The 27909-nt window shown below is 36.3% G+C and overlaps 1 protein-coding gene and 1 long non-coding RNA gene across 15 annotated transcripts in view; one reads left to right on the top strand and one right to left on the bottom strand.

The window, feature by feature from the left end:
* ABLIM2 (actin binding LIM protein family member 2) overlaps nucleotides 1-22454 on the top strand; it is a 138753-nt gene extending 116299 nt beyond the window's left edge. For all 14 annotated transcript variants that reach the window (XM_038177903.2, XM_038177909.2, XM_038177901.2 and 11 more), the window contains 5 exons: nucleotides 4524-4582; nucleotides 6806-6860; nucleotides 8219-8283; nucleotides 8461-8541; nucleotides 20681-22454. In XM_038177903.2, coding sequence (XP_038033831.2) covers nucleotides 4524-4582; nucleotides 6806-6860; nucleotides 8219-8283; nucleotides 8461-8541; nucleotides 20681-20794 — 374 coding nt within the window. In that variant the 3' untranslated portion in view covers nucleotides 20795-22454. The remainder of the gene's footprint in view (nucleotides 1-4523; nucleotides 4583-6805; nucleotides 6861-8218; nucleotides 8284-8460; nucleotides 8542-20680) is intronic.
* Nucleotides 22455-25068: 2614 nt separating this feature from the next.
* LOC110352094 (uncharacterized) lies at nucleotides 25069-25695 on the bottom strand. The gene is made up of 2 exons (XR_002400509.4): nucleotides 25453-25695; nucleotides 25069-25342 (listed from the first exon to the last, which is right to left on the bottom strand). It is a non-coding gene; the product is annotated as an uncharacterized lncRNA (long non-coding RNA).
* Nucleotides 25696-27909: the final 2214 nt, after the last annotated feature.

The raw sequence follows: 27909 nt of genomic DNA, 5'->3' as shown, positions 1-27909 counted from the left end.
ACAATGAGGTCTCCACAGAGCCTTCTCTTCTCCAGGCTTAGAAACCTCAACGCCCTCAGCCTGTCTTCATAGGAGAGCTGCTTCAGCCCTCTCATCACCTTTGTGCCCCTCTTCTGGACTGATTCTAATATGTTGATGTCCTCCTTATGTTTTGGGCACACCCCTCCTGGTGGGGTCTCACAAGAGCAGAGCAGAGGGGGAGAATCACCTCCCTCACCCTGCAGGCCACACTTTATCCCATGGTACTCTACCAAGCAGATCCCTGCAGGGTAAAGTCTGCTCTCACAAAGTCCAGTGTAACAAGCTTGCTGTGCTCCCTCCTTGCTGCTCTCAGGATCCTAAACTCTACCATTTCATGGTCACTGCAGACTTGGCTGCAGTGTTTATATACCGTAAGAAGCATTGCTTATATAATGAAATTGTATTATCTCTCTGTAGAGGAGAATTTCTTTACAACAAAAACCTGCCCCTCATTAATACATAAAAGCTCTTATCTATATGCTACCTATTAAAAAAAAAAACAAAAAACAAAAACAGGGTAGTAGTATCAAGCATATTTTTGACTTGTAGTAATTACTCCTTGATACAAATTGTCTTTTGAATATTAGTACAGCCATTTTTTCCATATCATGATAAAGCATAAGGATCACTAAAAGTTTAACAGATAACTTGGACATTTCACTCCCTGTGTCCTCCACTTTATGTCATAAAACAGTAGAAGGTCATCTGGGGTGAAAAAGCTGGGGAAACAGTTTTCCAAAAGAATGTATCCAATGTGAGGCATGTCTGGCAGCAAGGCTAGGATGTCAGTCTTGTGGGCATTTTGGTAATGTGATAGCTGGCTCCATCAACTTCTATTAAGGAAATTATGGCTTAGCTATGCAAGAAAGAGGAAAAACAGATGATACAAAGCCTGTCACAAGGGTGTGACAAGATAAAAAAGAAAGGTTATTTTGGGTCATCAGTCTCACTAGTCTAACCTGAAGGGATTTGATTCCTTAGTCATCACCAGACATTGCATACATGTGCACAAGATGTTTTGTAGAAACTCCTGAGCAAGAAAAACCCAGGTCTGATCACTTCTCACACCAGACATCTATTATTTACAGTTATTAACATCTATAATTCATTAACACCTAAACAGTAACTTTTCTCCCTTTTGCACTTATGGTTGAGAGTGGCCAGATCTTTAACCTGACATTTAGCCCTGTCTCTGTGGCATAGTCAGTGAGTATCAAAGAAAATAAACTTTTCAGATACAGGCTTGGTGCAAACAGTTACATACAGAATAGAAGGGTTAGCAGTCATCTGACTGTGAATCTCTGGAAATGTGTCCAAACATTGTGCAGAGCCCTGCATTCGTTCATCTAGCCTCTGAGCAAACCAAAGAATGGTATTCTGGTCTAGAAGATAATTAGTCACATTACTCTAGCTACATTCCCAGAAGAATATATCTAACATCAAAGTACTTATGTATGAGGCTTGTATAATTGGCAGGTATCTGGAGTGGAGCTTGCTTGTGTCCAGCCATGTTGAAGACTAAGTGACAGGGACAGCATCTCCTTACATCCACCTGCATAAATCTGTCTTGTTTCTATATGTGTAGGTTTTTTATAGTTTATTGTTTACCATTAATCATTATTTTAACTTCACATATTTATGAAGTTAAATATCTAACAAGGAGTGTAACTCCTGCTGTTAATGTGTACCTGATGTGCAGAAAAACAGCCTCAGAATATCCAGGTTAGAGTGAATGTCGTATTGGAAAAAGCAGGATCCGTGCCCATGCAGAGAGTATCTGATGTTCAGATAGTGCCTAATTATAGAGACTGATTACTGTATCTTGATCAGTTACCCCAGAAAATTTGTGAAAATTTTCTATAAAAGTACAACTGCATTTGGATGTGATAATGAGCAGTAGGTGGCTTTTGCTGTTATTTTTATATTAAAAAAAAAAAAAAAGCAAAATAAAACATTTTTAATTTCACAAATAAGTTCATGGGAAACAGAGAAACAGAAACTAAGTGAAATGTTTTTTCCAGCTGGAGTCACTGGCTCTTTTCTTATTAGTATGTTCTGAGCTCTTTCAGCTTTATACACCTCTTGGGTTTTTTCCAGCCAGCCACACGATGTCGCTTGTGCCTGTAAATGTGGCTCAGTCCTGGCAGCCTGGGAGGCAACTCCCGAGCGTCTACGTACTAAAATGAATTGTGTTTGTTTTCAAGCCATGATCTCTTCCTTAGTGTATTTTTCCCTTGTAACTGACAAATTTGGCAAAAGAACAAATCCCACTCACCTTCTCTGTAGCCAAGATGCCAACAAATTTATATGCTCACAATTTATACCACTCCTTCGATGATGTTAGATCTTATTTCTAAAACATCTCTTACTTTTGTCTTCATTTTCCTAAATTAAAAGTCAATTTCATAAAGCCATTTTTCATATGATGAGCTTTCATTGCCCCAGTTATCCTGTAGACCATTGTTCTAGTGAAGTTAATTTAACCCACCTGAACAGAACATCCTTCCATGATGTCCTGTCAGTACAATTATTTCCATATCTTGAAGGTATCAAGACAGCCATTTCCAACTTTTGTCATTTTTACACTTAGGTTAATAAGTGTATTTATAATGGTCACCTTGTTGCTGTATAACTATGCCTGTCTCCTTCCACATTGTTTCCAAATGATGAGCTCTGAGCTTAAATAGCAGAAGTTTGGGATATTTATTAGTCCCTAAGTACAATTTTCCCCATGAATTACTAAATTGCATCCCATTTCAACTACTTTTATGATTAAGATTTTCCCAGTTAATGATTGGGGAATCCTCCTCTATATTGGCAATTCTTTATACTTCTGTGTAGACAGCCAAGTTTATTAGCCCATTACTATTTTTGGTGTCCAGTTTATTAGTGAAAATATTAAGGAATTTCAACTCGACACCAGTTAATGCTGACGGTTCCCTCTCTAGTGAGAACAGCTCAGTTTTTACTATTTCTCACATTTCCTTTTTTCCCTACTGACCTTAAAATTCCTCTGATAAATTCCATCTTCTCCAGAAGCTTTAATTTCATCTTTGGCAACATATGGAACATTTAGATGAGATCCAATAAAATTTATTTTGCGTGGAAGTTGTTTCTCTTAGCAAAGAAAACTACCAGGGTACTATGACGCTGTCTCTAAATTTTATGTTACACCAATCAAAATCTACATGAATATAATTGATTTTCTGTTTACTTCTATGTTTTTATTTAGTCTTTCCTAACGTTTTCTGTTGCAAACTGATAAGTCCTGACTACCTTTTTCCCTTCTCAAACACAAAAACTGCAATTGCTGTTCTCTAATGATGTAAGCAATTGGACTTCTAATCTTTTGTGAGCTTATTGGCTCCCTTGTTTAAGTACAGAGTGCTTTGAATTATGTTTCTGTCACAATTGTGATTCATTTGCATACCCTTATTGTATTAGCTTTTTCTATCATTGCTCCGTACTCTAAATTTGTTCCTAAAAGCTGAGGTGAAATAATCCTTTAGTCTTGGAGTCCTACCTAGGTTTCGTCTTGTGTACTGACACAGCATAACTCCCAGTGATCCCATTTCTTCTTTTCTTGTTCTCTTTTTGTTTGTGTAGCTGCAGAACCTTTTGCTATTTGTTTTAATATCATATTCAATGTTTAACTCAGTTTGACTCCTGGCAGTTCTCACTTTATCTCAGCACACTGTGAGCTCTTTGCTGATCCATCTTTTGTTTTTTCTTTCTATGTGGTTATTCCTAATAATCTCCTTAGGGTACTTATTAATCCATTGGGTCTGAATTCCCTTCCTTCATTCCCCTTTGGATACAAATTGCTAGCATTTTTGTCAGAAAGAACACTTGTACATTCAGTTCTTTGAGCTAAGTGACTTCTCTTAACTCTTTGCCTCAGTTTATCAGTTTCTTGTACTGAAATCAGTAGTGTTTACTACAGACACATTTCTTCATCTTCTGTTGAATTTAAAGTGATTCAACTTGCCACTTCTATGCAGCATTATTTTTATAAACCAAAACTAGTCTAAAACACTTTTTGTCCATTTACCAACAAAGAGAACACCCAAACTTTCTTATTAGCCTAGATATTAAAAGTTTTTTCACCATATTAGATCTACTTTGTTAATGGTAACCTCACTTTGTGAATTTAATCTATGCAGAACCTTTATATTCAGTATTTATGCTCTCACTTATTTTCCTTTTTCCATTGCCATACTTTCATTTATGTTTGTTTTTGTTTTTGTTTTTTTCCACTTGAAGCAGTGTAAGTTTTAAAGAACTCAAAATGACTGTTTTTTTTTTGTTCGTTTGTTTGCTCCTAAGTGATAAGATACTAATCCTTCTAAGATGAGTAGTACTCAGTTATATTTCATCCTATGAATACAATATACATAGTTACCTTGCAATTGCTGTTTCTGGCTGTTGTCCTGATTTCTGTGTTCTACTAAGTTGTAAAGGACTTTACAAAAAATATGATATATATATCATGTCTTTTATAGGATTTCCATATTCTAAATCTGCTTCTCTACCTGGTTATGGAAGGAACGGCTTGCATCAGGTAGGTATACATTTAAACGCATTCTCCATGTAATAGGGTTTCATAAATAGGCAACTAGTTAAAAATCTACACAGCAGTAATGCTTCACAGTGTTTTGGCTATGAGCCCTGCCTGACAGATTCATATCTTATGAGGGTTACAGTTTGTCTGCCTGCAGAAGTAAGACTGAGTCTTTTCGTTTTGATTGCATGTGGCATGAGCATTGGGAATCTTAATTCTTCTTCCAGAACCAAGGTCCAAAATGTACAAGCTGCATGTATTAACAGACCACAGTATAACTTGAATTAATGATAGGATGGGTTAAACCTTTCATTAGGCAAGTAATGATATTAGAGCAAAGGTGGAGCAGCCCATAACCTTTGCGTTTCTTAAACCACTTTATTTTTTAATTTTTTTTCCTTCTTGGTATGTGTATATATATACATGTAGTCATTATATAAGGCAGGAGGAAGCAAGGCAGAGAGAATGGCAGGAAGCAACCTAGAAAGCAAAATACATAACAAAATTATGATCAGATTAAGACTTAATAATTCTTTATTATGTATCTTTTTGTAATTCCTCAGGAAAAGTCCATCACTGATACTGTGGTCTCTCTCTCTCTGGCATTTGATATTTTGACTTCTCAGTTCATGTCTCATATTTTTTGGTAAAAACACAGTATGGTTAATGGTGATAAATTGGGAATACGTAGATACACTTGCATTTCGAAGATTGATTTGTGTCTAAATTATATGGATAAGACCTCATTCAAATTCCCTCCTTTCTCCAAAGATATGAAAGCTTCATAAGTATATAAGCAGGCCTAAACTTCTCCAGTGATTAGTTAAACTATAGGTTATTAGAAGGAGCTACAAGAAAGTAATTGTAAGAGTGCAGCTGAACTGATTTTTCTGTAGTTACTGTCCATCCTTTTGAGTTAATATTACAGGACTAATTGTGCCTGTGATATTTCAACTACCTGACTGCTTGAATTCCTCTCTAAAGAAACCAATGGCAACACTACTTGACGAAATTAGATTTATGAATATGAAAATGTTTGGATAAACCTGTCCCCACTTCAGAGTCAATAGCTTTTTTTCTGACTTTTCAGAATAACTGTTACCAGTAACCTGGACCAAGCAAAAGATCAACTTGCTCACAGCCTCTGCACTGTTGAGGAAACAAAGCCATCAGAAAGTATAGATGCAGTGTTTGCTGTACTTTTGCAGGCTTAAGTCATGTAATGTGATAGGAAAGCAGCAGATGGCAGCATTTGTCCCATATAAGGGGTGCAACCTCATCTCTGAAAATTTCAGGAAAGTTGAAAATGATCAAATCCTTTATATCAAATTCTTCTCAGAATGAAAGTGCTCTGTTTAGATTGAAGATTCATACCAGCTTTTTTGGTATGTTGTTTTTAATCAACTATCCCATTGGTGCATAATGCAATAAAACAAAAACAAACAATAAGGAGCCTTGCTGTTTGTTCTGAGCCTGGATATGCACATGGTGTATATGCTAGTGGAAAAAAAAAAATAATAATGCCTTTCTCCTGTAATAACTGTCATTGTCATAGCATTTTCCAGAAAAGAAAAAGACAATAGATCAAGCAAAGCTATGACACATATGGACAGTTCTCCCTGATCTTAGTGGCATCTGCAGTTGTGAAGCAGAAAACAGAATAAGACACACAGGTTTCAGTGCAGCATAAGTGATCAGGTCTCCTGGGATGACTGTCATAACAAGGCTGCATTTCAGGGGAAGGCATTTGAGGCTTACCTTCATGCCAGGTCTTCAAATGACAGTGGCTGGTGGCTTTCTGACACCTTTCAACCTGATTGGAAGTTGCTAAGAATCAGAGCTTAAAAACATCCACAGGACTTAGGGGTGAGATGGGCTGATAAGACTGTGCAGTTGCTTCCCTGGATAACACCCAAGCACTAGCTTTCACTGGTCCATGGAAATTCACAGTGAAGACAGTACACTGCACCTGCACTACCTCCGAGTTTGATGTACACTTATTGAGACTCCATCCACTTCTACAAGCAAAGCTCCTTCTTTGCTCCTGTAGATTGATGGGTGTTGTGAGTGCTCTGAATACCCACTTAGAGCAATTAGGTCAATTTCTAATGAAACTTTGCTCTCTTTCTGTCTCATAAGGATCTGTATTTTGATTGTGCACAGTGGTGCGGTTTGGTTTATGGTGTATTTTGCTGTTACATTGCATTTTTTCTTCTCTTTTAGCCTGAAAATATGGGCCAATACGAAACAGACCAGGAGGCAAGCTGGGGGATGAAAGGTATATTGCAGTAGCATTTCCACTCCGCTTCATGTTTTCTTCCTTTGCAGGTGTTTGTTAACATCTTGCCAGAAGGGTTAATATTCTGGTATCTTCCCATGGTTCATGTGATAGTGATAGCTAGCTAGCTCAGTATCGTGTTCATCACAGAGAATCTTCTTTTTATCTGACTGAATATAAAGGCCTGACACCTGCATCACAAAGTGATGTTAACAATGTTGAGTTTATCCCAGTATTCTGAATATATGGCAACAGCCTCCATGATTCTCTTTGCTTAATAGGTGGTGTTCTCATGTCAAAGAGAGGAAGAAACTTAAGCTAATTACTCCTTGAGCCATATCTGATAAAAAGATAAAGTTCATTGTGCTTCTTGTTGGTCCTACAGTAGGGCTAAGATGTACAGCATTCAAAAAGCAGAATTACATTACATTAATTTCTTTTATTACAGTTTAAGTGGACTGTATGCTTAATATGGAAATTGGGTTAGAATTTTCAAAAGTGATGAGCAATTTAGGAACATGCATCTTCTGATGGGGAAGAGTAGGGTGTTTTTTTCCAAGACACTTAATCTTGTTTTTTAAAGAGTCTTACTCCAATGCTACACTTCATGCCTCTGTGTTGATAAAAATATTTGTCTGAGTAATGGAGAGTATAGAGTTTGGAAAGTAGACTTATCTTTGATTTTAATTTTTTGACCATAAAAAGAAATATTTCTATGGAAACATGCTGGATGTCTTAGTAGCATTTAATCATTGATGTATATGAGAATAGATGAGCATACTGCAGTCATATCTATCAACACTGGCCTAGCTAGAATACTCTTGTGTTAATTTAGATGCAGGAGCACCCCACCCTACTCCCCCCAAAAATAAAACAATTGCTGTCATTATTTCCACTGGAGTCAGTCCAAGAGCAGGGTGTTGGCATCTTGGAACACTGTATTAACTTAATGATTTTTGTGTATGTTCACAAAATGACATGCCTGTAATAATCCGTATATTTTAACTGTTTTCAGTAAAGAACAATATGGGCGGGACTTTTGGATGACAGTCTGACTTAACTCTGCACAAAAGCCTCTAATAAAGAGAAATTCCCAATTTTGCCATATTCACAGGGTATCAAGAGATGGAGTTTCTGTAATAAACCTTTGATTTCAAGGACTGTTGCTTCAGTGTTTTAGGCATTGAGACCATTGGGGTCAAATGCTTACAATGCATGCAGTTATCCAACAGCTATTGAAAACTGTAAGAGAAATGTAGTAGGATAACAAATTATTAATGTACCTATATGTTCATAATGGTGACTTCAAAAGCAGCCTATAAATTCTAAACTGTGAACCTATTCTCATTCTCTTGCAGAATACAAGGTAAGAAGGGCTTTTCCAACACTGGAAGAACAATCAGATTCAGCACTTCCTAGCAAGGTTACATGTGCTTCTTTTTTTTTATTTATTTTATTTTGTTAATTTTGTCCCAGTGAAATATTTGTCAAATAAGGATGCAAGTATGTACCATTAATATTAGTAAGTTCCCCACACTGTCATTTCCACAAATCAGAATCAGATTTGGCTGGAGTTCATATGTTCTTGTCTTTTTAACAGATTTATCCTTATGAAACCCTTATTGTAACAAACCGAGTTCGTGTCAAATTGCCTAAGGATGTGGACAGGACCAGACTGGAGGTAGGAATGATATGTGCTTGATGGCTTTGCAAGTCTTTGTCCTGTCTGTTTACTGTCTGATGTATTCCTAAACCCAAGTTAAGTAACAGCAATGAAACAAGAGCAAAATAACACTGTATATAGTATTTTATTTGAAAGCACCAGTATATCACAGAATCATAGAATGGTTTGCCTTGGAAGAAACCTTCAAGACCATCTAATTCCAAACCCCTGCCATAGGCAGGGATGCAACCCACTAGATCAGGTTCCCCAGGGCCTCATCCAACCCGGTCTTGAACGCCTCCAGGGATGGTGCATCCACAGCTCTGGGCAAGTTGTTCCAATGAGTGAAGAATTTCCTCCTAACCTCTAATCTAAATCCTTCCTTTTTTAGTTTAAAACCATTCCCCCTTGTCCTGTCATTATCTGACTATATATATAAAAACTCTCCTAGAATAACCTGAGAATTACAAAATAAAGAGAAAAGCTCCAATTATCCTTCTAATGTATGGAACTATGTTACAGGTCTGTTATCTCATTCAGAATCCCCTTTTGGCTGTATGGTCTATGAGAATGTACTATAAGTTTGCAGTAGCACCCACCTCTCTCAATGAGTAGTAATGTAAGCTGGAGAAATACAGATATTATAGAGGGGAGCTTTGTTTCCAAAGGCCAAATCCTGAAGTTATGTTCAGGTAAAATTCACAAAGTTAATTTTTTTGCCTGAGTAATGACAGGACTGAATAAATTATTAAGCTTTTGTACCTTTGTTTTAATTATTATTAATAAGAGAAATTTCAACGATAAATATGTGATTAACAATGTTGGACTTTGGGGAAGTGTTATATTTAAATAAATTTATAGTATTATTAACATGATAACATTATAAGAAATGAAGAAACATCATAAAGCAAACAAAAACAAAATTATATATAGAATTCTTAAACATACTGTATATTTTGGAAATGCTGTATGTTCCTTGAGTAGTTCAATGTGCTTGTTGCTTGATTACCCCACAAATGGTATGGATTTGATTGTAAGGATAAGACAGCCTCAAAAGTGTTCTGTTTTAAGCCTGATATATAGCAAGGTATGAGATCCATAATAAAAAGCATAATGAATCCAGAAGAAGGAGCAGGGAGTTGGGAGGATACTCATCTGGACACATCTTATAAAGGATTCTTTTATGTACACATATATATGTTTGTGTATTTTTAAAAATTGCATCTTTGTTTAAAGACATCAGGCTTGTCTGAATACCAAATGCAGCTCCAGCTTGCTTTTTTAAGACAACATATAGTTTGCTTTGGATGGATCATGCACGTCCCGACTGCCATTATCAATAACTCATACACTCTCCTCAGCTGCGACTGCTGTTTGTTTAACATTAGAGTTGCTCAGTCTGCTTCACCCCAGGTGCAGCTCTGTGCCTGATGGCTCAAGAAGCACAACCACTTCAAAGATCTCACAGAGGTTTGCAAAAGAACAATAAACAAGGTCTGCTTCAAACCTGCAGCAGAAAAGCGATAAGGGGACCAGACTGATCTGCTGATTGTTGCACTATGTTAAACATGTGTGTCTGCAAATGACCCTTTTGTAGACCATCTTACGTTTATTAGGGATTGGTAGGTGTGTTTTTGTTTTTTAACAATTAAATTAGCAACATTTTAAAAGGATTATAACTACTGGAAAAACAGAGACAGCAGCTCATCTATGCATTCAAACCATATGTAGAGTTGAGTGACGGGATTAAACTGTTGCCTTCCCTTGCCAGCCTCTTCTTCTCTTCTCTGTCCCACTCTTTGGTGTTAAAGGATTGCTAGAAATAAGTAGTTTTGGGTAGAAAAGCAGTTTGTCAATATTTCCTCTTGTGGCAGAAGAAGAAGATTGTAACTTGGTTGCTGACTTGTGCATTCAGTGGATTTCAAGGTTGGGCAAGACCCAGGACTTTGGGGGCCAAAGAGTACGTGGGTTTATAGGTTTTCACAGGAACAGGCAGAGATTAGACACACATGCACATTCATATACACAGTCCATTAGTAGAGGATCCAATTAGCATTTTTTGATATCCTTAAGATTTTGGAGGCAACACTGTGAATACTGGAAGTAAGCATTAAGGTTAGATTTCTAACCATTTCTTAAGCTATGTGTCACTTTCACTAAAAAGTGTGATTCGATGCTCACAAATCTCCAGGAGACAAGTGCTCCCTCCGAGCAGAATGGGCTGCCAGCTTCTGTTTTCATCCTGCAAAGCCAATTCACTCTTGAAGGGGCTGTATTTTTCCTGCAGAAATGGTGAGGATGATAGCACTGCTAAGCCTTTGTATTATCCAAAATGTTGAGTCGTTTCTCTCGGAAAATACTTTCAGAGTCAATGTTCTAATATTATAGCTTTATTACCATCAGTTTCTCAGGCTAAAGTCTTACCTTGTTCTCACTGCTGCAAATGTGAACTAGCTCCTAGGTGCGATGGGTGGGGACAGGAGGATAGAGGTGGTGTTGGTGAAAGGATATGTTAGAATCATTGGTTTCAATTAACTGTCAAACTTGAAAGTGATCTTGCCTTGTCCTAAGGCAGTTAAAATCTTACACATTGTATCTCTGATTTCCTGGTCTGCTTAGTCACAGTAAGATCAGTAAATCTACATGAGCTAGATTTCTTTAAAAGCCCTTGCAAGTTGACTAGAAGCAAACTCCTCTTTGTGAAGCGGTGTTTGTTATGAACTTTGAATGATCCAGAATAGATGTCATGGAGCAGGCACTGTTCTTCTCTGATTCCTTATTACAAGGGAAGTTTCCTGTAGAGAATGTTCATATCACAAAAAGTGAACTCACATAAAAGGTATTAGCTCCTTGAGTCAGATTAAGGGAGGCAGCCATGAAAGTCTCTGCTAATGGTCAAGGACTGCAGGAGGGTGGGGTTTTAATGTTTGGTAGTGTTTGCCTATCTTTGCTCCCCTTGTGAGTATTTTTTAGATTACTTTTTGCATAAGAAATCTGTTTCAAGGCTTATAAATAATATTTTTTTTCTAAAAATGCATATTTTTCTAAGCCTAAGAGGCATCTGGAGATTAGGAGGGCTCAACTTGTAATAAATCCTTTAAAATAATAGGAATTCTTTCTTCAAAACCACATATATGTAAACGTAGAAACACTCGGCATGTTTTTGTTTGATTGTTCTAACTCAGCAGTGAGGCAGAAGTAGTTCAGTTCTTTGTGCTCCTAGAGGAGATGCTTATGCCAACAGTGAGCTAATACACACAGCATTGAGAACTAGTTATAATAAATGACATGCTGATTTTTAAATATATTACCAGCACTCTGATTTTGAATGAATAGCCTGGATCTTCTGATATAAGCTGTTTAGAAATGTGAGAAATTTACAAAAGATAAGGATTTGGCCCAGGATTTTTTAAGAAGTTTCTCTTTACCACGCTGCTTTTTATTCTAATGTTAGGTGAATGAAACAGCATTCCCACAAGCAGTTATAAGGGGAAATGGTGAAGAACAAGTTAATTTAGGTGATATAAACAGTAACACGGGACTGGATTATACAATGTGGGTGAAGAAAAGGAATTGCACCCTCACCATGTTTGCAGATAACACAGACTGGAGGGAGAGTAGTTGATACTCTACAGAGCAGCACTTTCATTCAAAGAGGCCTGGAGAGGACAGAGGAATGGGTCAACAGTGACCTCATGAAGTGTCACAAAGATAACCAGAATTCTGGCTCTTGTGATGGAAAAACACCATAGAGAAACATAAGATGGGGAGCAGCTCTGCAGAAGGGTCCTGATGATAAGCTGAACGTGAGTCATCAGCACAATTTGGCAGTAAAGGGGTTATAGAGAAAACATGTCCATTTCAGATGTAGGCTCTGAAGGGTTGAGAGGCAGCAGTTATGAGTTGCAGGAAGGACAGTTACAATTAAATATAAGGAAGAAGCTCCGCACTGGGAGAGTAAAGCCCTGGAACAGAGGTTGCCCATGAGGCTGAGGCAGCATTTAGAATTCAGCTGGACAAGGCCCTGAGTGATGTGATTAAAGTCAGCCCTACTCTGAAGACCTCCATAGCTCCTTAATTTGCTTATCATGATATATTCTGTGGAGACAAGGCCTTAATGTAAAGTAATCTAATCACAAAATAGGATTCTAGGTTACTTTTGCTGCAATAGCGTTGAAAAAATAAATTCTTTGGTGCATTTGGAACATTTTATCGAAAGGTTCATTTTATTATGCAGAGGGTTAAATATTGATGTTCTGGGGCTAAGACATCACCTTTGGATGGTATAAATAAGCACATTCTTTACCTGCTCTTTTCTGAGTAGTGTTCCATGTGGTCTGTATTTTCTCCAACAGAAGTTAGGCCTATGGACACTTCTGAAAATACTTGTGCCACTTTTAAGCACTTGAATACCTTTTACAGTTTATTCCTTGGGCTCCTAAAAGAATGTGCTTGATATTTTTAGCTTACACTGGATATTGCTTGTCTGTTTTTGAGTATGGCTCATGCACAACCACATAGATTTATTTATTTTTCTCTGTAAGTTGCTTTTATCACAGAGGATAATATTTCTTTCCTGGTCACAGGCTGGTAGTTTTGAAAGTCAACATAGTTAGAGCCTTTTTTGGGAAGTCCATTTAGAAAACATCATTTAGTTTTTTCTTTTGATTTTCTTATCTTGATGCATCTTAGTTTCTCTAGCCTTTTCTTTTGAATGTCAGAGTTAAAAGCATTATTCATTCATGCCCATCCAATACAGTAGAAAATATATTATTCCACTTTTGTTTGAGCCTGTTCATTCTTTGCTTAACTGAAACAATTACTAAGGAAAAAAATATTCTGGAATGTCAAGTAGCAAACCTTCATCTGCCACCTTGTTCTCTTGTAAACAGAAATCAGAGATTTAAACATGGGTGCGGTCTTGTTTGAACAGAGCACTAACATTAATTCAAACATGCTTTTCCTCCTGAAACTGCTTGTCTGGATCTGTTTTGAGGATGAGATTTTTTCCACTAGTTTTTATTCAACAATTGCCCTGGGTTCAAGCCATTTGGGCTGCAACCATTTTAGGAATGGATTCCAGTAATTCAGTTTGAATTTATAACAGCCCCAGCTTGTAGATGTCATTCATACAAGTAATGTTGTATGTGCCACCTCCTCTAGAGCTTGGATGGGAAAAATCAAGGCAAAAGTGAAATATTAAGTGTTTTAACATGGGGAAGAGCAGTTTGTAGTTTGGAGCTGAATTTGAATTTTGAGTTCACTTCACAATGAAGCTCATAACCTGGCATGAAAAAGTGCAGTTCACTGACTTTAGTGGAACTTCACACTGTTTAACTTGCAAAACATTCATGTTGTGTTTCTTATTCTAAGCATATGCTTGTGTTGTGATCAGTGCTGGATGTCTCTATCAATTTTCAAAGTCCTTATGAAAGGAGCCATTGCAAAACAAAAGCACACATTAGAAATGACATAATATGTAATAGAGCTAATTCCTACCAGAGTGGAACCAGTGTAGAACTGAAGAGGGATCAGATGTGGAGAATGAGTATTGTGGATACACGAAAGCCCAAATTAAGGAAAACTGGAAAATCTGCTTTAGGAGCAAGGTATTTTGAACCTAAAGCAAGTGTATGTGGAAAGTTTCATGTTGACTTCAGTGTACTTTTTTTGGATAAGGCCCAAAGACCACAGACAGATCAGCAGAAACCAAACCTCTGAGCCCCAGGTGTGAGTCTGCGACAAATATCCAAGCAAGTGTTAGCACTAGTATCCATGAATACACAGTAAATAACTTTATTGGATTTTCCAGTTTAATAAACATCTATGTCTCCCTCTTCTAAGAAAACTGCACTTACATGTCTTAATTTTTGAAACTCAAGATCTTCTATATATTTTCTTAATTTACTATGGATTCATAGTTTTAATTTTATTTATGAATCATTTTCTTAATGATATCCTTATCGGCAGTAAGTTGAAGACAATTACTTACATAAATGGCAGTATATAAAAGCTCATTTGGTTGAATGACAGAATGATGGGATAAGTTATCCTTAGAGATGTTCTTACACCACTTTATAGGTAATGTATTAATATCACTGATTGAAATACTTGTATCTTTTCAGCTTCTTGCATAATTACTCAAACAGGGAAAATATTGAATGTACTGTACTACTACAGAATATTTTGTATATGCATTCTTTCATGACAGGTTGAACTGTAAGTACCCCATAGTAGTGCTGTTCAGTGGAACGCAGATTCTCTGTGGAGTTTCATGATACTGTGAGATACTAAATGACATATATTCACAGATCCAGGAGCATTGTATGGATGCTAGGGATTACATTGGCATGTGATAGGGGTTTCAGACTCCCTTTCTTGCTGCTTCTGTTGTACTGCTCTTTCTGGGAGCCTTCCTGGGGACCCACATTGCAATGTGGAAGCAGAGAAGAAAAGGGGGTATACACCTCCTGCAAACACTTGATTGCACAAAGTGCCCCAACTCGTCAGTTTTGTGACTAAGTGCCATGTTCTAGCAAAACTGCAATTGCAGCACTTCCTACCTTATAAATATATAAGGCCCTTAAAAATGGAGTTGCCCCAGTTCTCTCTTCATATTTTTAAAGTCCATGAGGTGGCAACTCCTGCCATTTCTTAACTTTCCTTTCCCCTATCATATAATCACTTAATAGTTTAAAATATTTATTAGGCATGAAGCTTAATTACTTGGTAGATGAGGATAACATTCAATATTCCCTTGGGAACATGGCACATGGCTAATTATAGCTTTGTAATGAGCCATGCAGTAGACTTAGAAGAAGCCTCTGAAAAGCCTTCTGAGCCCCTGCAGAGCAACAGAAAGAATGCAGAGGAGTGCTCATCTTGATGCTGCAAAATAAGGATTTAAAATTCAGTACATCAAGAGATTTTTTTCCAAAAACATATGTTTGGGCATCTGAAAGTGACATTTGGTCAAAATTCTAGAGAAATGGGAGAAGGGAATCGTGGGACAGGAGGGGGACAGGAGCAGAAGAAGGGAGAAAGGAACAGGCTATTATTCCAAATATATTCAGTTAAGATACATCTAGCATCCTAAATTTTAATATAGAAAGTAAGATTATATCCCATCAGTACAGTCTCTGCATTACCCTAAAGAACTAAAATTTGTTTACTTACATAAATGCATACCCATGGTTAATTTTTTGGATAAATTCAAGTTTATTTTGAGTATTTTGCATTTTCAAGACTCTGGTAAAGATCCTTTAGCTTTTACTTCTAGATTTTGTGGAGCATAAGTTGGAAGTATTACAAGGACTCTGAACAAAAATTAATTGAATTGGACAACTATTTAAAATTACATTCTATACAACAGAGTGCACAGTAGCAAAGGCAATATAATGCTTAGCTGCAGTTTCCTATGTACATAAGGTAACAAAAACAAAAAGAAAAACAAGCCAGATGTTTTAAATAACCCCTAGGAATTAGGACTTTGATTTTTCTCGTCTTCAACTCATCAACTCCTGCCATCCTTTGTGTTGGTTCATTGGTTCAGTATTGACTTATGAGGAAGTATGATATCCTCTGAATTTCCTACATCAGCAACTTTTCACTTGAGGACTCCCATCCAATTACTGACACAGAATAAATGCAGTTGTGTAGCATGACCTGCTTACTACGGTACAGCTGTAAGTTAATTGCAATTTTTCCTTACTGTGACTTATTCACACTAATGCCATGTTCCTAAGTATTAGTTTTGAAGATCTCTGAATTACATTAAAAGCACGATTATTCTTGTGCAAAAGAAATCTCATTGAATTAAATAAACATTATAACTCTATTTACATGTAGAATGATTAGTGGCTTTTTAGCGTGCCACAGAAAAACAGAAACAAGCCTCGTTAATTTACAGCAAAAAGCATCACTTCTTTCTGAGTTAACACAGTGTAGCAAGTATTTGAATGTGCAACTGATTACTTTTCTTCTGGGAGATTAAAATTGAGCACATATCTATACTGCTCATCTTAATGATCATGCTTAGTTGAACATGAGGATTTTCCATTTTAGTGGTTGCAAAGCAGTAGAGAGATTTAGCTCAGCCCTCTAGTTCTGTATATCATATCATTAAAGCATTTGCATTTAAATTCTTCTTGCATTTAATTCTATGTTTTAGGAGAGCTAGCTACATGATTACAGCAAAGGCATGGTTACCCTTTTCAGGCAGCACTGTGCCATATTTCAGATAACATGCAAGTGAGGAATTGCAGATATAGCACTTTGCTGAACTTGAATCTCACTGTCTTTTTCTCTTTTCCCATGCAAACTGACACAAAATGTTGTCCAGAAGAAAAGACTGAACGCTACTGACTTTATAAGGCTCCGATTAATATGATTTTATCGAAACAATGTGATGCAGTAGTCTTTTTCCAGTGTGATAACATTTAAATATATCCAAAATGTTGAATGTTGCAACCCTCCAATGGCTCCAGGTTAGCAGCCATTTCAGTGAAGAACCATATTTAAGTTATTTACATTATCTTTTACAAAGGCTTTCAGGCAGCATCATGTTAACATCACTATGCAGCTTCCAAACTAAGCTAGTCTAAATACAGCCAGTTAGGATGTGTTCAGACAGGGGCCTTAGCCTTGTCCTGTGTACCTCTCCTCAGTGTCAGCACAGTGTACAACTTTGCCATTGAAGCAGACCAGAGAAGTAGATTGGATTAAGCTGTCTGAATGTGTCCAAATTGTCACAAAGGGAGTTAGGAAGTGGTTCCTGGCATACTGTAAAACACCCAGGCTTCCTTTGTAAACAAGGCCAACACTAGGGAAGGAAAAAAAAAAAAAAATTACTTCTGCTCATAACTTGGGCTTTTCATTTAATGACCCAATTATGCAGCATTAACATAGCTGGATATTTTAAGCTGATCCAATCATAAAAATAAAAAGTAAAAAACAAATCTGAAATCACATTCTTGGCCTCATACGTATTTTATCTCATACCTCAAGATGAATATCCTGCCCTATGAATAATTTTCAATTTCCCTTCTTTTGTTTGACTAATGAGAAAAGGCAATGCTTCTGCATGAGAGCATTTCAGCTAATACAAATTAATATTCAAATACCTAAGAAAAATCAGTCTAATATTTCTTAGCAGTCTATTTTCTCTGCCTTTGGGAAGAGCTTTAGGTCTGAAAGCTATAAGGTTTAAGAAAGTCCAACAACAGTGCAGACAAAATTTAACATCACACACATAAAGAAAAGTATGAACATAAGCTTCCCACACTGGCCTATTCCCATGGCGTTTAGACCCTTCAAGTATTTGTAGACATTTACCATATTTTCCCTTAGTCATCACTTGGCTACAATTTTACATACTTAGGCCTTTTAGTCTTTCCTCATAAATCAAACTCTGCACCCCATGATTATATTTGTTGCTTTTATCTGAAATGTCACCAGTTTGATGACATCTTTCTGGGATCAAGGGTTATTCCAAAATCTGCAGACAGAACTGTAATCATCGCTACTGCTAGGGTTGGTCCCAAAGCCCATGATGCTTAAAAAAGGGATGGTGAAAATTTCTGAGATACAGGAAAAACAGTGGGAATCATACGACACTGGGCATAGATGGCTGTCCTCAGAGAGGGTTCAAACCAAAGAGGAAGTTTTCCTTTCTACTAGAATTAATTTTGCTTCCTACTAGAATTAAGTTTGAGTGTGGGTATTGCATTGATAGTGTGAAAAACTTTGCTGATATTGCAGTCTGGTAGCTTAGTCCTTGAGATGAGGTACAGTATATAGAGGAGACTTAGAAGCAAAAAGTAACTGCTTAGTAGAGCGGGAGGTAAAAATAAGAGAGCTCATCCCATCTCTATCTCTGCTACTAGTTGGTATTCTTGGACTGGAAACTCTCAGCTGCTTTTGGAGCAGGCTGCACCAACTGAGAACTTCTATGAGGAAAAAAAAAAAAAAGTTGCTGGTATAAAACCAAACTTTAGTAGAATTAGAAAATTAGTGCATGCAAGGAATGAAAATGATGTCATCTGCATATAAGCAGGAGTAGAGAGCATATCTAATTTTTATTGGCTTGGATAGATGCATGTGGACTCAAAGCTCATTAACTCTGAGGGCAGAGCAAAATGATAAATGTGAAAGTTCTGCCTTGGAGAGGAAAGGAGGAATTGCAGAGCTTTTTTTTTGAGGTTGGTGGCAAGGTAGTGAGCTGTAGCAAGTATTCAGCACCTTGCAGAAAGGACCTGTGGCCTGATGTAGCATGTACAGTTTTTCTTTCAGTGTTGAAATAGATCTGATGAGACTATAGCAATTCCTAGGAAAAAATCTTATAACGTAATTCAGGAAAAAAAAAAAAAAAAAAAAGGAGCAATTATTCTTTTTAAAATCATAGTTTACTATGGTTTTGAATAATGGTCACTGGATTTACTGGATTTACCTGCAAGGTACAAGCTTTCTGATTTTCTTTTGGAATATGAACTACAGTTTGTCACTGATTTCTCTTGAGCTGACATCTCAAGAGTTGCCCACAGTCTAGAAGCAAGATAAAACAAACTATGATACCTTTTGCTCATCCAAACTTTTTTTTTCCAACCCCACAGCTCATAGACATGTTCCTTACTTTGAGAAAATAAGTTAAGCTTGCTATAATTTATCCACTAGGTTACCAGAAAAATACAACAAAGTTAGTGGAGGCTGAAGTTTCTTTTTCTTTCCAAACACAGTAGAATTAAATTCTGTCAGTGAGAGATTTTTTCTAAAATACATTGTCAGATGTTGCTTATTTCCATGTGAAACAGGATCTTCTCTGCCAAATATGCATGGCGTATTTGTTCCATGCTATGCGTAGTGCTTATGTTGGGTTGCTATCATTGGTCAAATGAAGAATGAAGGCTCACTTCCAAACTCTTAGTCAGTGTTGATTTGAAAATGTGGAATCTCAAGGCAAAAAAAATAGAAAGCCTGTCCTTTTTTAGGAAACCATAAGGGCCCACAATGACCATTCAAGGTACTTAGTCATACTTTGCAAACAAATTCATTAATTTTCCATGTGTAATTTACATTAAAAAGACAAATTCAACGTTAATAAGTGGAAATCAAAATTTTGCTTTCAAATTTGTCAAAAAAAAAAAAGCTGTGTAAGATAGGGCCAGTGAGGTCATGTCCACCATAGTCAGATAAACCATCGTGGCATTATTAGGGCGCGTTAGCGTGGTCCCTGCCAGAATTTTGGATAATAGCAGAAAGGTTTCAAGGAAAGTCTTGTGGAAAATGAGAGGATGTGTTAAAAAAAATAATAAATTTGTAATTTTCATTGCAGTGAATCTGTCCCTTTTAGATGGTGTATGCTTAAGACAATGGAAACAGGACCTTGATTGATAGTACTAAAATGCTTGAATAAGGGTTAGCCCACAGTTATCAAAAGAATTTTGTATGCTTTTCATTTCTAATTCACACATTTATCTTTTCAGCGTTTTCTGCAGGTATACTAGTAATTGTTAGGCAAACTTTGTATACATTCATTATTCTACCTCATTCCAATTCTTAAAATTGTTATTCTACCCTTTTTGTGTTTGTCTCATATATGAAAACATCAAATAAAAGCATAGTTCTTGGCATTTAAAAAAAGCTTTATCCAACTTGGGCTCCTGGTACAAGTCTATCCCCGTGGATAATCACATTCTGGATTTAAGAATTTAGCAGTGTGCTCTCTCCTTTGTTACAAGGCTGCTATTAATGAACCAGTGTGATGTCCGTAGCTCTCATTAAAGATCAAGGCAAAACAAATCCAACTCTGAAATTACATTGTTATTAGTTTCTTTAAAGTCCAGGAGTCGCTTAAATTTGTCTCAGTGTGCTCTGTCATCGTGCACCATATATAAATACATCTTTTTCCTGATGACTGTAGCTTCCACTCAGTTGGAACTATATTGAAAAGATCTGTTTTTTCAAAAGTTGCTAGTGCTAACAATTTCACTTCCCAGCTGTTGTAAGCTGGTTTGGTTTTGATGTGTTTTCTTCCAGAATTTGGGAATTTAAATGTAAATACAAATGAATTATTTTGTGGTGTGTTTTAAAGCTTAGGAAGGGCAGAAATGTGCCTGTGTACAGAAGAGCTTAATGATACTTCTGTATTTTCATTTTCAAGAGGCATTTGTCCCCTGAAGAGTTCCAGGAAGTCTTCAAAATGAGCATTGAGGAATTTGATCGTCTGGCACTTTGGAAGCGGAATGACCTGAAGAAAAAGGCCCTGCTTTTCTAGTCCCTCATGGATAAATATGTGCTTAATCAAAAAAAAAAAAAAAAAAAAAAAGTCTTGCCAGAACTATCACATGCACTTGCTGTTCAACCATTGTCCAGCTTCATTGTGTTAGTATGTGTCAGGGGAAACAGGACAGATTAGATGGCAATGCGTTGGAATACAGACAATTTGCTAAACTTGCATGACCAGCTGGTTTTGTCAGTAACTTCTGGTCCTATCCAGTTTACAACATGCAAAAATCTAGCTTTAAATTTATTGTTGCTTGCAGTTATTGCTTGATGCGAATCAAAATTCTGAAAGGAAGAGAAAAAGTGTGGCTGTGACAAAGGAAATACATCCAACATTTTGTTTCATTAAGTTTTACGATACAATTTTTATGAAATCAAGTAAGTAATTAATATAAAATTCACCAATGGGGGATCACATGCTATTGAAAATGTGGTAAAAGCCAAAGAAAAGCATGTCCACAAGCAATTATTGCAGCTTTTGTTTATGTGTGGTACTTTTTAAGAATGAAAGCAAAAATATGGAAGCACCTTAATTCTACTTCTTATACTTTAGACACAGCCTACTCTCTAAAAGGCCGTATTTGTCTAAATGGTAACTAGCTATCTTTAATTACAGCACAAGAGTTTTTATTTTATTAAAAATATATTGTGACATAAAACACTTATAATAACAAAATGTATACAGAAACCTACTTAAAAATGTAGTCCCATTCATCAGGAAAACTGAAGCCTTATTACAAAACTGGCATAAGAATTTATTATGCTAGTAAACTGTGTTTTCCTACTATTTTAGGATGTTTGGGGGACTTTTTTTTTTACATTTCATGCTGATAAAAATGCCATGTAATCTTAATTATATGTAGATAGATATCTATCTATAAGAGATTTTTTTTTTCATTAATATATGTTCTAAGTAAAGACATTTTTACTTGCTCCACTATCTGGCTTATCATGATAAGCCATGAGAACTGTAATAGCAATTGGTAGGTGTGGAAATGGAACAGTTCAGCATAAAATGTAACAAAAAAAAAAGCTTGGTGTGCTCTATCAATAGTCTATCAAATTATAATCAAATATATGAAACCCTCATGCATTACTATTTGCATGTTTCTGTACAAGTCAATTAAAAAAAAAAAATTATGTGATACCGGTGCAGTACCTTGAAACTATCTTAATTAACAAAGCTAACAAAATCAAGCATTTGATATGAGCGTTAGATCTTATTATCTCTTCCAGCTGAAAGACTGTATTAAATTTAATAATTTCATATGGTCACAAGTATGGTTGCTGACAAAGAATGTTTTAAAGTGAGTTGCTAGTTTTGTGTGATACTAAAAGAGCATTACAAAAGTACATTTTTCAGCCATGTGTCAGTATTCTGCATTTTTACTGCCTTGAATGTTTGTACTCACTTCCTATTTCACTATGTCTTTTTGCCATTTCCTTGAAGTAACTGGTTAATATATGCACTACTACACACTGTTTCAACTGCCCCAGCATCAGAAAAATCATAGCATTGAACATGCCTTCTTCCAATAACTTCAAAATCCATGCTGTTGGAAATAAATATTTTCTCATGACCTAAATGTTTTGTCTGATGATACAAATGTTTAAAAAAATCATTAAAACAAAGACATAACTGGATGACTATACTAATATGTGTGTATAATTTTTTGATTGTATTGCTGTTCTGGATAGGTTCTTCCAATAATATTTATGTTACTAATATGTAATTTCTGTTAGATTTGTTCAACGAGGAGAAAAGATATCTTTTATTGTGAAGTATACCTCTGAATATCAATTTACTGCAAAGTTTGTCATGATTTAAATGATCCATCTAGCAATGGGCATACCTCACCAGGCAAGAGCTGCTTTACTGGGGTGTTCAGTGTATACAGCCATAAGCTAGTCTTAATTGAGAGCTCCTGAACTCAACTAGGGATGCAGGCAGCATCCTTAATGCTTTTCAACCTCAGAATAGCTTGTTACGTGTTGCATATTTGTGAGACCTTGCTGCACACTGAAATTGACCAATGCAGAATGTGACCAGCAATCCGTGATACAGATCAGGTTTAACATGGATCTTTGTAAATAACATGAAAATTGCTTAACCACGGCAGTTACTGTACCAGTGCAAGGAAAATGTGCATAGCTAATCAACACGTGATCAAGAGCTCCACATTGCTGTATTGAGTTACACAGATCTATGGCAGATGACATGTGAGGACAATCAAAGCATGTGAGCTCTGTTTGGCCCATTTATGCTGTTTGGAGCCAGTTAGTCTGTCACAATGCCAACAACTTAAAAGTGTCCTCTGGAGGTCCTCATCCTTATTTTTATCCATGCTAAAACAGATGCAATTCTTATTTTGCATACCCCCATGTCAATGTTTTAGCTCGTGAGCACCAGTTGTTATGATGATGCACAACTGTACCTAGGAATGGTACCCCATCATCCACCCATGTTTGCTTACAAGTCAGTGGGCATCGTTCTGGGTTCCCTTTTATGGTCAGTCAAGAGAAAAAAAACACTTTGATCACATCCTAGTGTTACAAGCCAGTTATATGAATTGCACCTACCATATTTCTGTCCACTGCATATAAAGAAAGCCAATCCAGATGGAGACATATGCGTTGCATACTACCTGACAAAATGAATTTTTGTGCAAGTGAAAACATTAAGACAGCAATCTCAATGTGGTGAAATATCAGTGTCGCAACCATTGGCAGTTCCTAACCCATGTTACCAAATCACTTTCAAGCCATCAGGATGGTACTTTGAATTGCACAGATCTCATAAAAGGCCTTGATAGAATAATTCTTTGTGTTCATTATATACTCACCAAACATTCAGTGCCAAACACACAAAAATGTCTCAGAAGACAGCCAGTTTATCAACTCAAGTCCCTACTGCCAGCCAAACCAAAAAGGAATTTTGGCTTCCATACACAAAACCTTTGCTGACATTAGATGAACAAGTTGTGTATCCTTCTTATTTCATTTTCCCCAAAGTTTGAAATGATCTGTAGATGTCCGTTCTATGAGAAGATGGCATAGCTCAATAAGCTGTTCTGTTTTTCAGGTGTTACATGGCAGTGTATCACTCTATATTTAAAGCATCTACTGTCACATGGTTTATAAACCTAGCTAGTTCTTCTTTCTAGCACATCATTCTCATTTACAGCATGCTACTGAATGGTGGATTTGGAACCAGACAGATATACCTGTGGAAAAGGGCCATAAAGTGTTTTAATTCACTTTACTGCTACTTCTTCTGTACATCACTTAAACTCCATAAACCAGAACATGGCATACCAGAGAATACATTTGTGTTTTTAAAATTTATCATATTTTCCCCATTTAAGAATTGTGAATTTAAATTTTAGTCGTATATTCTACATTCAATAACTTGGAGTGTCTTGTTACGCATGAATAGATTAACATGTGCATAATCGATGTTCTGGTTTCTTTCTAGAACTCCATATGCTAATCTTAAATAGCATTATGAAATGGAAAATGCATTTCAGAATAATTAGATAAATCTTTGCCAGAATTTTCCATCTAATAACATGGTCCAACATTGGCAGCAAGAAAATCAGTGTCTCAGCAAATCATTGGCTATTCTTTAGGGTTATGCCCTTTACCATTAGGTATTGTTCCATTGCCTTGTTTTCAAAGAAATGCTATCTTTCAGCATTGTGGTAAGTATGGGTACAGCTGTGCAGTTCAAAAGGATCACTTTAATTCTTGAAGAAACCTCTCTTGATATGTATTCAAGAAGTAAGGGAATTCTGTCAGAGATTTCATTTTCATACCTGGATCTGATTTGTATGTCTCAGCTGTTCATGACAACCCTGATGTATGACCTAATTCTCACCTCATGTATTTTAAAGGCATGTCTCAAACACAGCAATGAAAGAGCCAACTTATTTCATCATCATACTCCTTGAGACAAAGGAACACATGGATTTTGTGGTTGACTTACTAATGCTGAAGCATATCTGACCAACAATTCCAGATAGGAAACCAGGCATGCCAGATTACTATTAAAGCTGTCTGAGAAGGCTGGACATTTTTGTCTGACCTTCTATTTCTTTTCCTTGTGGTTCAGTGGAGAACTCTGAAAGCTGGAATTGCAGAAACAGGGAAATACATAATTATAAGAAGCTACCTAGAATCTAATAATCCCCTAAGACAAGGCTAGTTTTACATGAGCAAAAAAGATGCAGCTCACAGCAAGAGAGGCACCTTGTATTACATTCCTCATTTTGACGAGGAGCCACCTATACAAATTCTCTCAAGTGTGATGAAGACAGACCATTAATTTTATTAGCCTTTTCACAGCTCTGCTATTTGCAGTGATGAGATCCCAGGCACTGCCATATGTGTGGTACATGGGCTCCAGAGCATCATTTTCTTGTCCCTTTGACTTGTGAGGAAGAGGGTCATATTCTTCAAAGTTTCCTAATATCTAGATTGACGTGACCAATTATTTGATAGCACGCAGGCATGGCTACTATTTTACAGATATCTTGAGTATCTGAAAAAAAAAAAAAACAAAAACTTTTTAGTATCCTAATAACAGACTGAAAACCTCCTGTACATGTTAAATAATACTGGAGGTTTGCATTTTTTTCATATCCAGACTACCTCTGACATATGACCTAATCATCACAGGCTCACTGTGCAAGTGCTGGAGGTGCTTGGAGGTGCTTGCTCAGGCTTTTTGAGTCTTTGCATCTCTTCTCACTCTTTCTATTCTGAGAAAGCCATGTTGGAAAAGGTGATATTCATGAAGAACATGTGCCTTTGATACAGTAGGACTCAATAGTTTACTTCTCTGATGATAAAGCTGCAAGTACACGCAGCAAGTTGAAGTTTGCTTGATGGATTACTGCAGCTGGTTATGTTTTTCTCCTCACATCCAGCATCTATCTGATTAAAGCTAAGAGAAGTAAATAGTTTCACCTGTTTTTCTAAGTGTTCTTCAATCATTCAGTATGTTTTTGTCTTACTCCTCAGTGCTGGATGTCTTGACATCTATGTATCCAGGCATTTGTAGTAGGAAGATTCCATTTTTTAAATAATCAAACAAATGTCTGCAGCATTCAAAAAGTTTTGACCAGCCAATAGTTCTGTGCCAGACACCAGCTGCTCCAGAATGATCTAGGTAAGAAACCAAAATTAGGCAAAAGACAGTTGTCCTGGGTATCATCTAAATGTACAGTGATTCACAGATTTAAGGATGAGTTTTTCCTGTCTCAGCTATTGTATATTCACCATTTGTTTGAATAAATCTGGATATCCTTGATTTCCTCTCCTGAATTCATGTTAAAACTGTGTCCTGAATGATTTGCTGTTGGTCTGTTTTCTCCACTTTCTCTGATGAGCATTGTATCCTCTTAACTCATGTTTCCAGTAAAAGTTGCAATCTTTTCAATCTTTTTTTTGAAGTGAAAACCTTTTTGTGCCCTTGATAATTCTCCTCATCCCATTGTACCTTGTGTTCAGGAGGTGGCCTAACCCAGAATAAAGGCATTACAGTATTTGCCTTACATTCTCTGTATTATGTCAAACATTCTAATGCATTCTAACTTTTTTTTTTTTTTTTTTTTTTTTGGACAGGGAAAAAAGAATGGTAAGAATGACTTTGACTTTTTTACTATAAATTTGCATTTTGTTGAAACTCTGATGTTGCAAGCTTCTTTGCAGAAATGGACGTGCTTCTGAATTCTGAGTGTTTTTAATTTTTTCCACTGCAATCCTTACATTCCCTTATAATAATTAAATAGATAACATGATAGATGCTAAGTCAATCCAGGTTTCTAGTGGATTTTCTGAATTTCTTTATAGTTATCTGGCCTGGAATAATGTAGGTGGGGAACCAGGTTAATACTATTCTTGTCAATTGATGGTTTTGCTACTCAGGGTTTAAAGAATCTCTCTCAAGTTAAGGATACAGATGCTTTGGACACCCCACTTTTTCTAGTATTATACTAGACATTTTTCATCTCCCAGCTAGTATTTAATAGATGGCAGTGTCTACAGAACTATATGAGTCACTGAATAAAATATAAACAACATCAAATTGTTTAGATTGCATTTTTTTTAAAATTCTTTCTTCAGTGTAATAACTGGTTATTTGTTTAGTGCAATAAAAATAACAGTAATCAAAGGCTACTGAATGACTTTATTATTTTTTTCCTAAATGACACATTAGAATATAAATGCACAGTAGAAGCAGAAGCTGAAAGTATTATTTATTTATTTATTTATTTATTGAGTAGGGGCTAAAATGAAAGGGTTCCACAGAACATACTGGTGTAATTAGTAGGACTGCTGTTATAGGTTGTTACAAGGAGCTGAATTTCCAGTCAGATGTCTCCTTTCAGGGCTTGTAAATGTTTTTGAAAATCTCCTATACAAATATAAATATCAGATTGTGTGCTTTCACATTTACTTTACATTTGTACCTCTGAAATGGGTTCTTGTATAAATTAGCATATTTCAGGTCTTCTGTGCTCATCAGATAAATAAAATCAGTGTTTCTATACAAATAATCATAAGTTTGGCAATACTTTGAAATTAGATGTATGTATGAAAAAAATCTTGCCTTCCGTCTTGCTTACTAAAAAATTAATGGCAAAACATCTCTGTAGGAAATTCCATTAAGAAATGAGGAGGCCTACTATTTGTAAAGCAAACCTTACAAGGATGCCAACTCTGCATCATCAGACTTTGATTTCCAAACACTACAGAAATCAAGCATTTGAGTAGCATGTGTACAACATAAGGTCTTTTTTCTTTCAAAAATCCTTCTAATTCATTAACTTAAATGGAAAAATCAAATTCTTTTTAGAGCAGAAAAACTATAAATAGCATGGCTTTGTTACTTCTGAAAGGATCTATGCTTGCTTGAAGGAATAAAAAAACTACTTCTTCGGGGAAAAAAAAAAAAAAAAAAGGAGAGAGACTGATTATATCACAGACAGTCACCTCAAGAGTAAATAAGATATAAATAAGGAGTAACTTGAAGTTGCTTTTTCATTGCTTACGTAAGTGAGCTTCATGAGGAAAGAGTGTGAAGAACCAGTGTTGTAAAACAAC

This window comes from Anas platyrhynchos, chromosome 4, assembly GCF_047663525.1.
Source record: "Anas platyrhynchos isolate ZD024472 breed Pekin duck chromosome 4, IASCAAS_PekinDuck_T2T, whole genome shotgun sequence".
Taxonomy (NCBI): domain Eukaryota; kingdom Metazoa; phylum Chordata; class Aves; order Anseriformes; family Anatidae; genus Anas; species Anas platyrhynchos.
The sequence above is the reverse complement of the archived record's forward strand: the minus strand, read 5'-3'. Positions and strand labels throughout refer to the sequence as shown.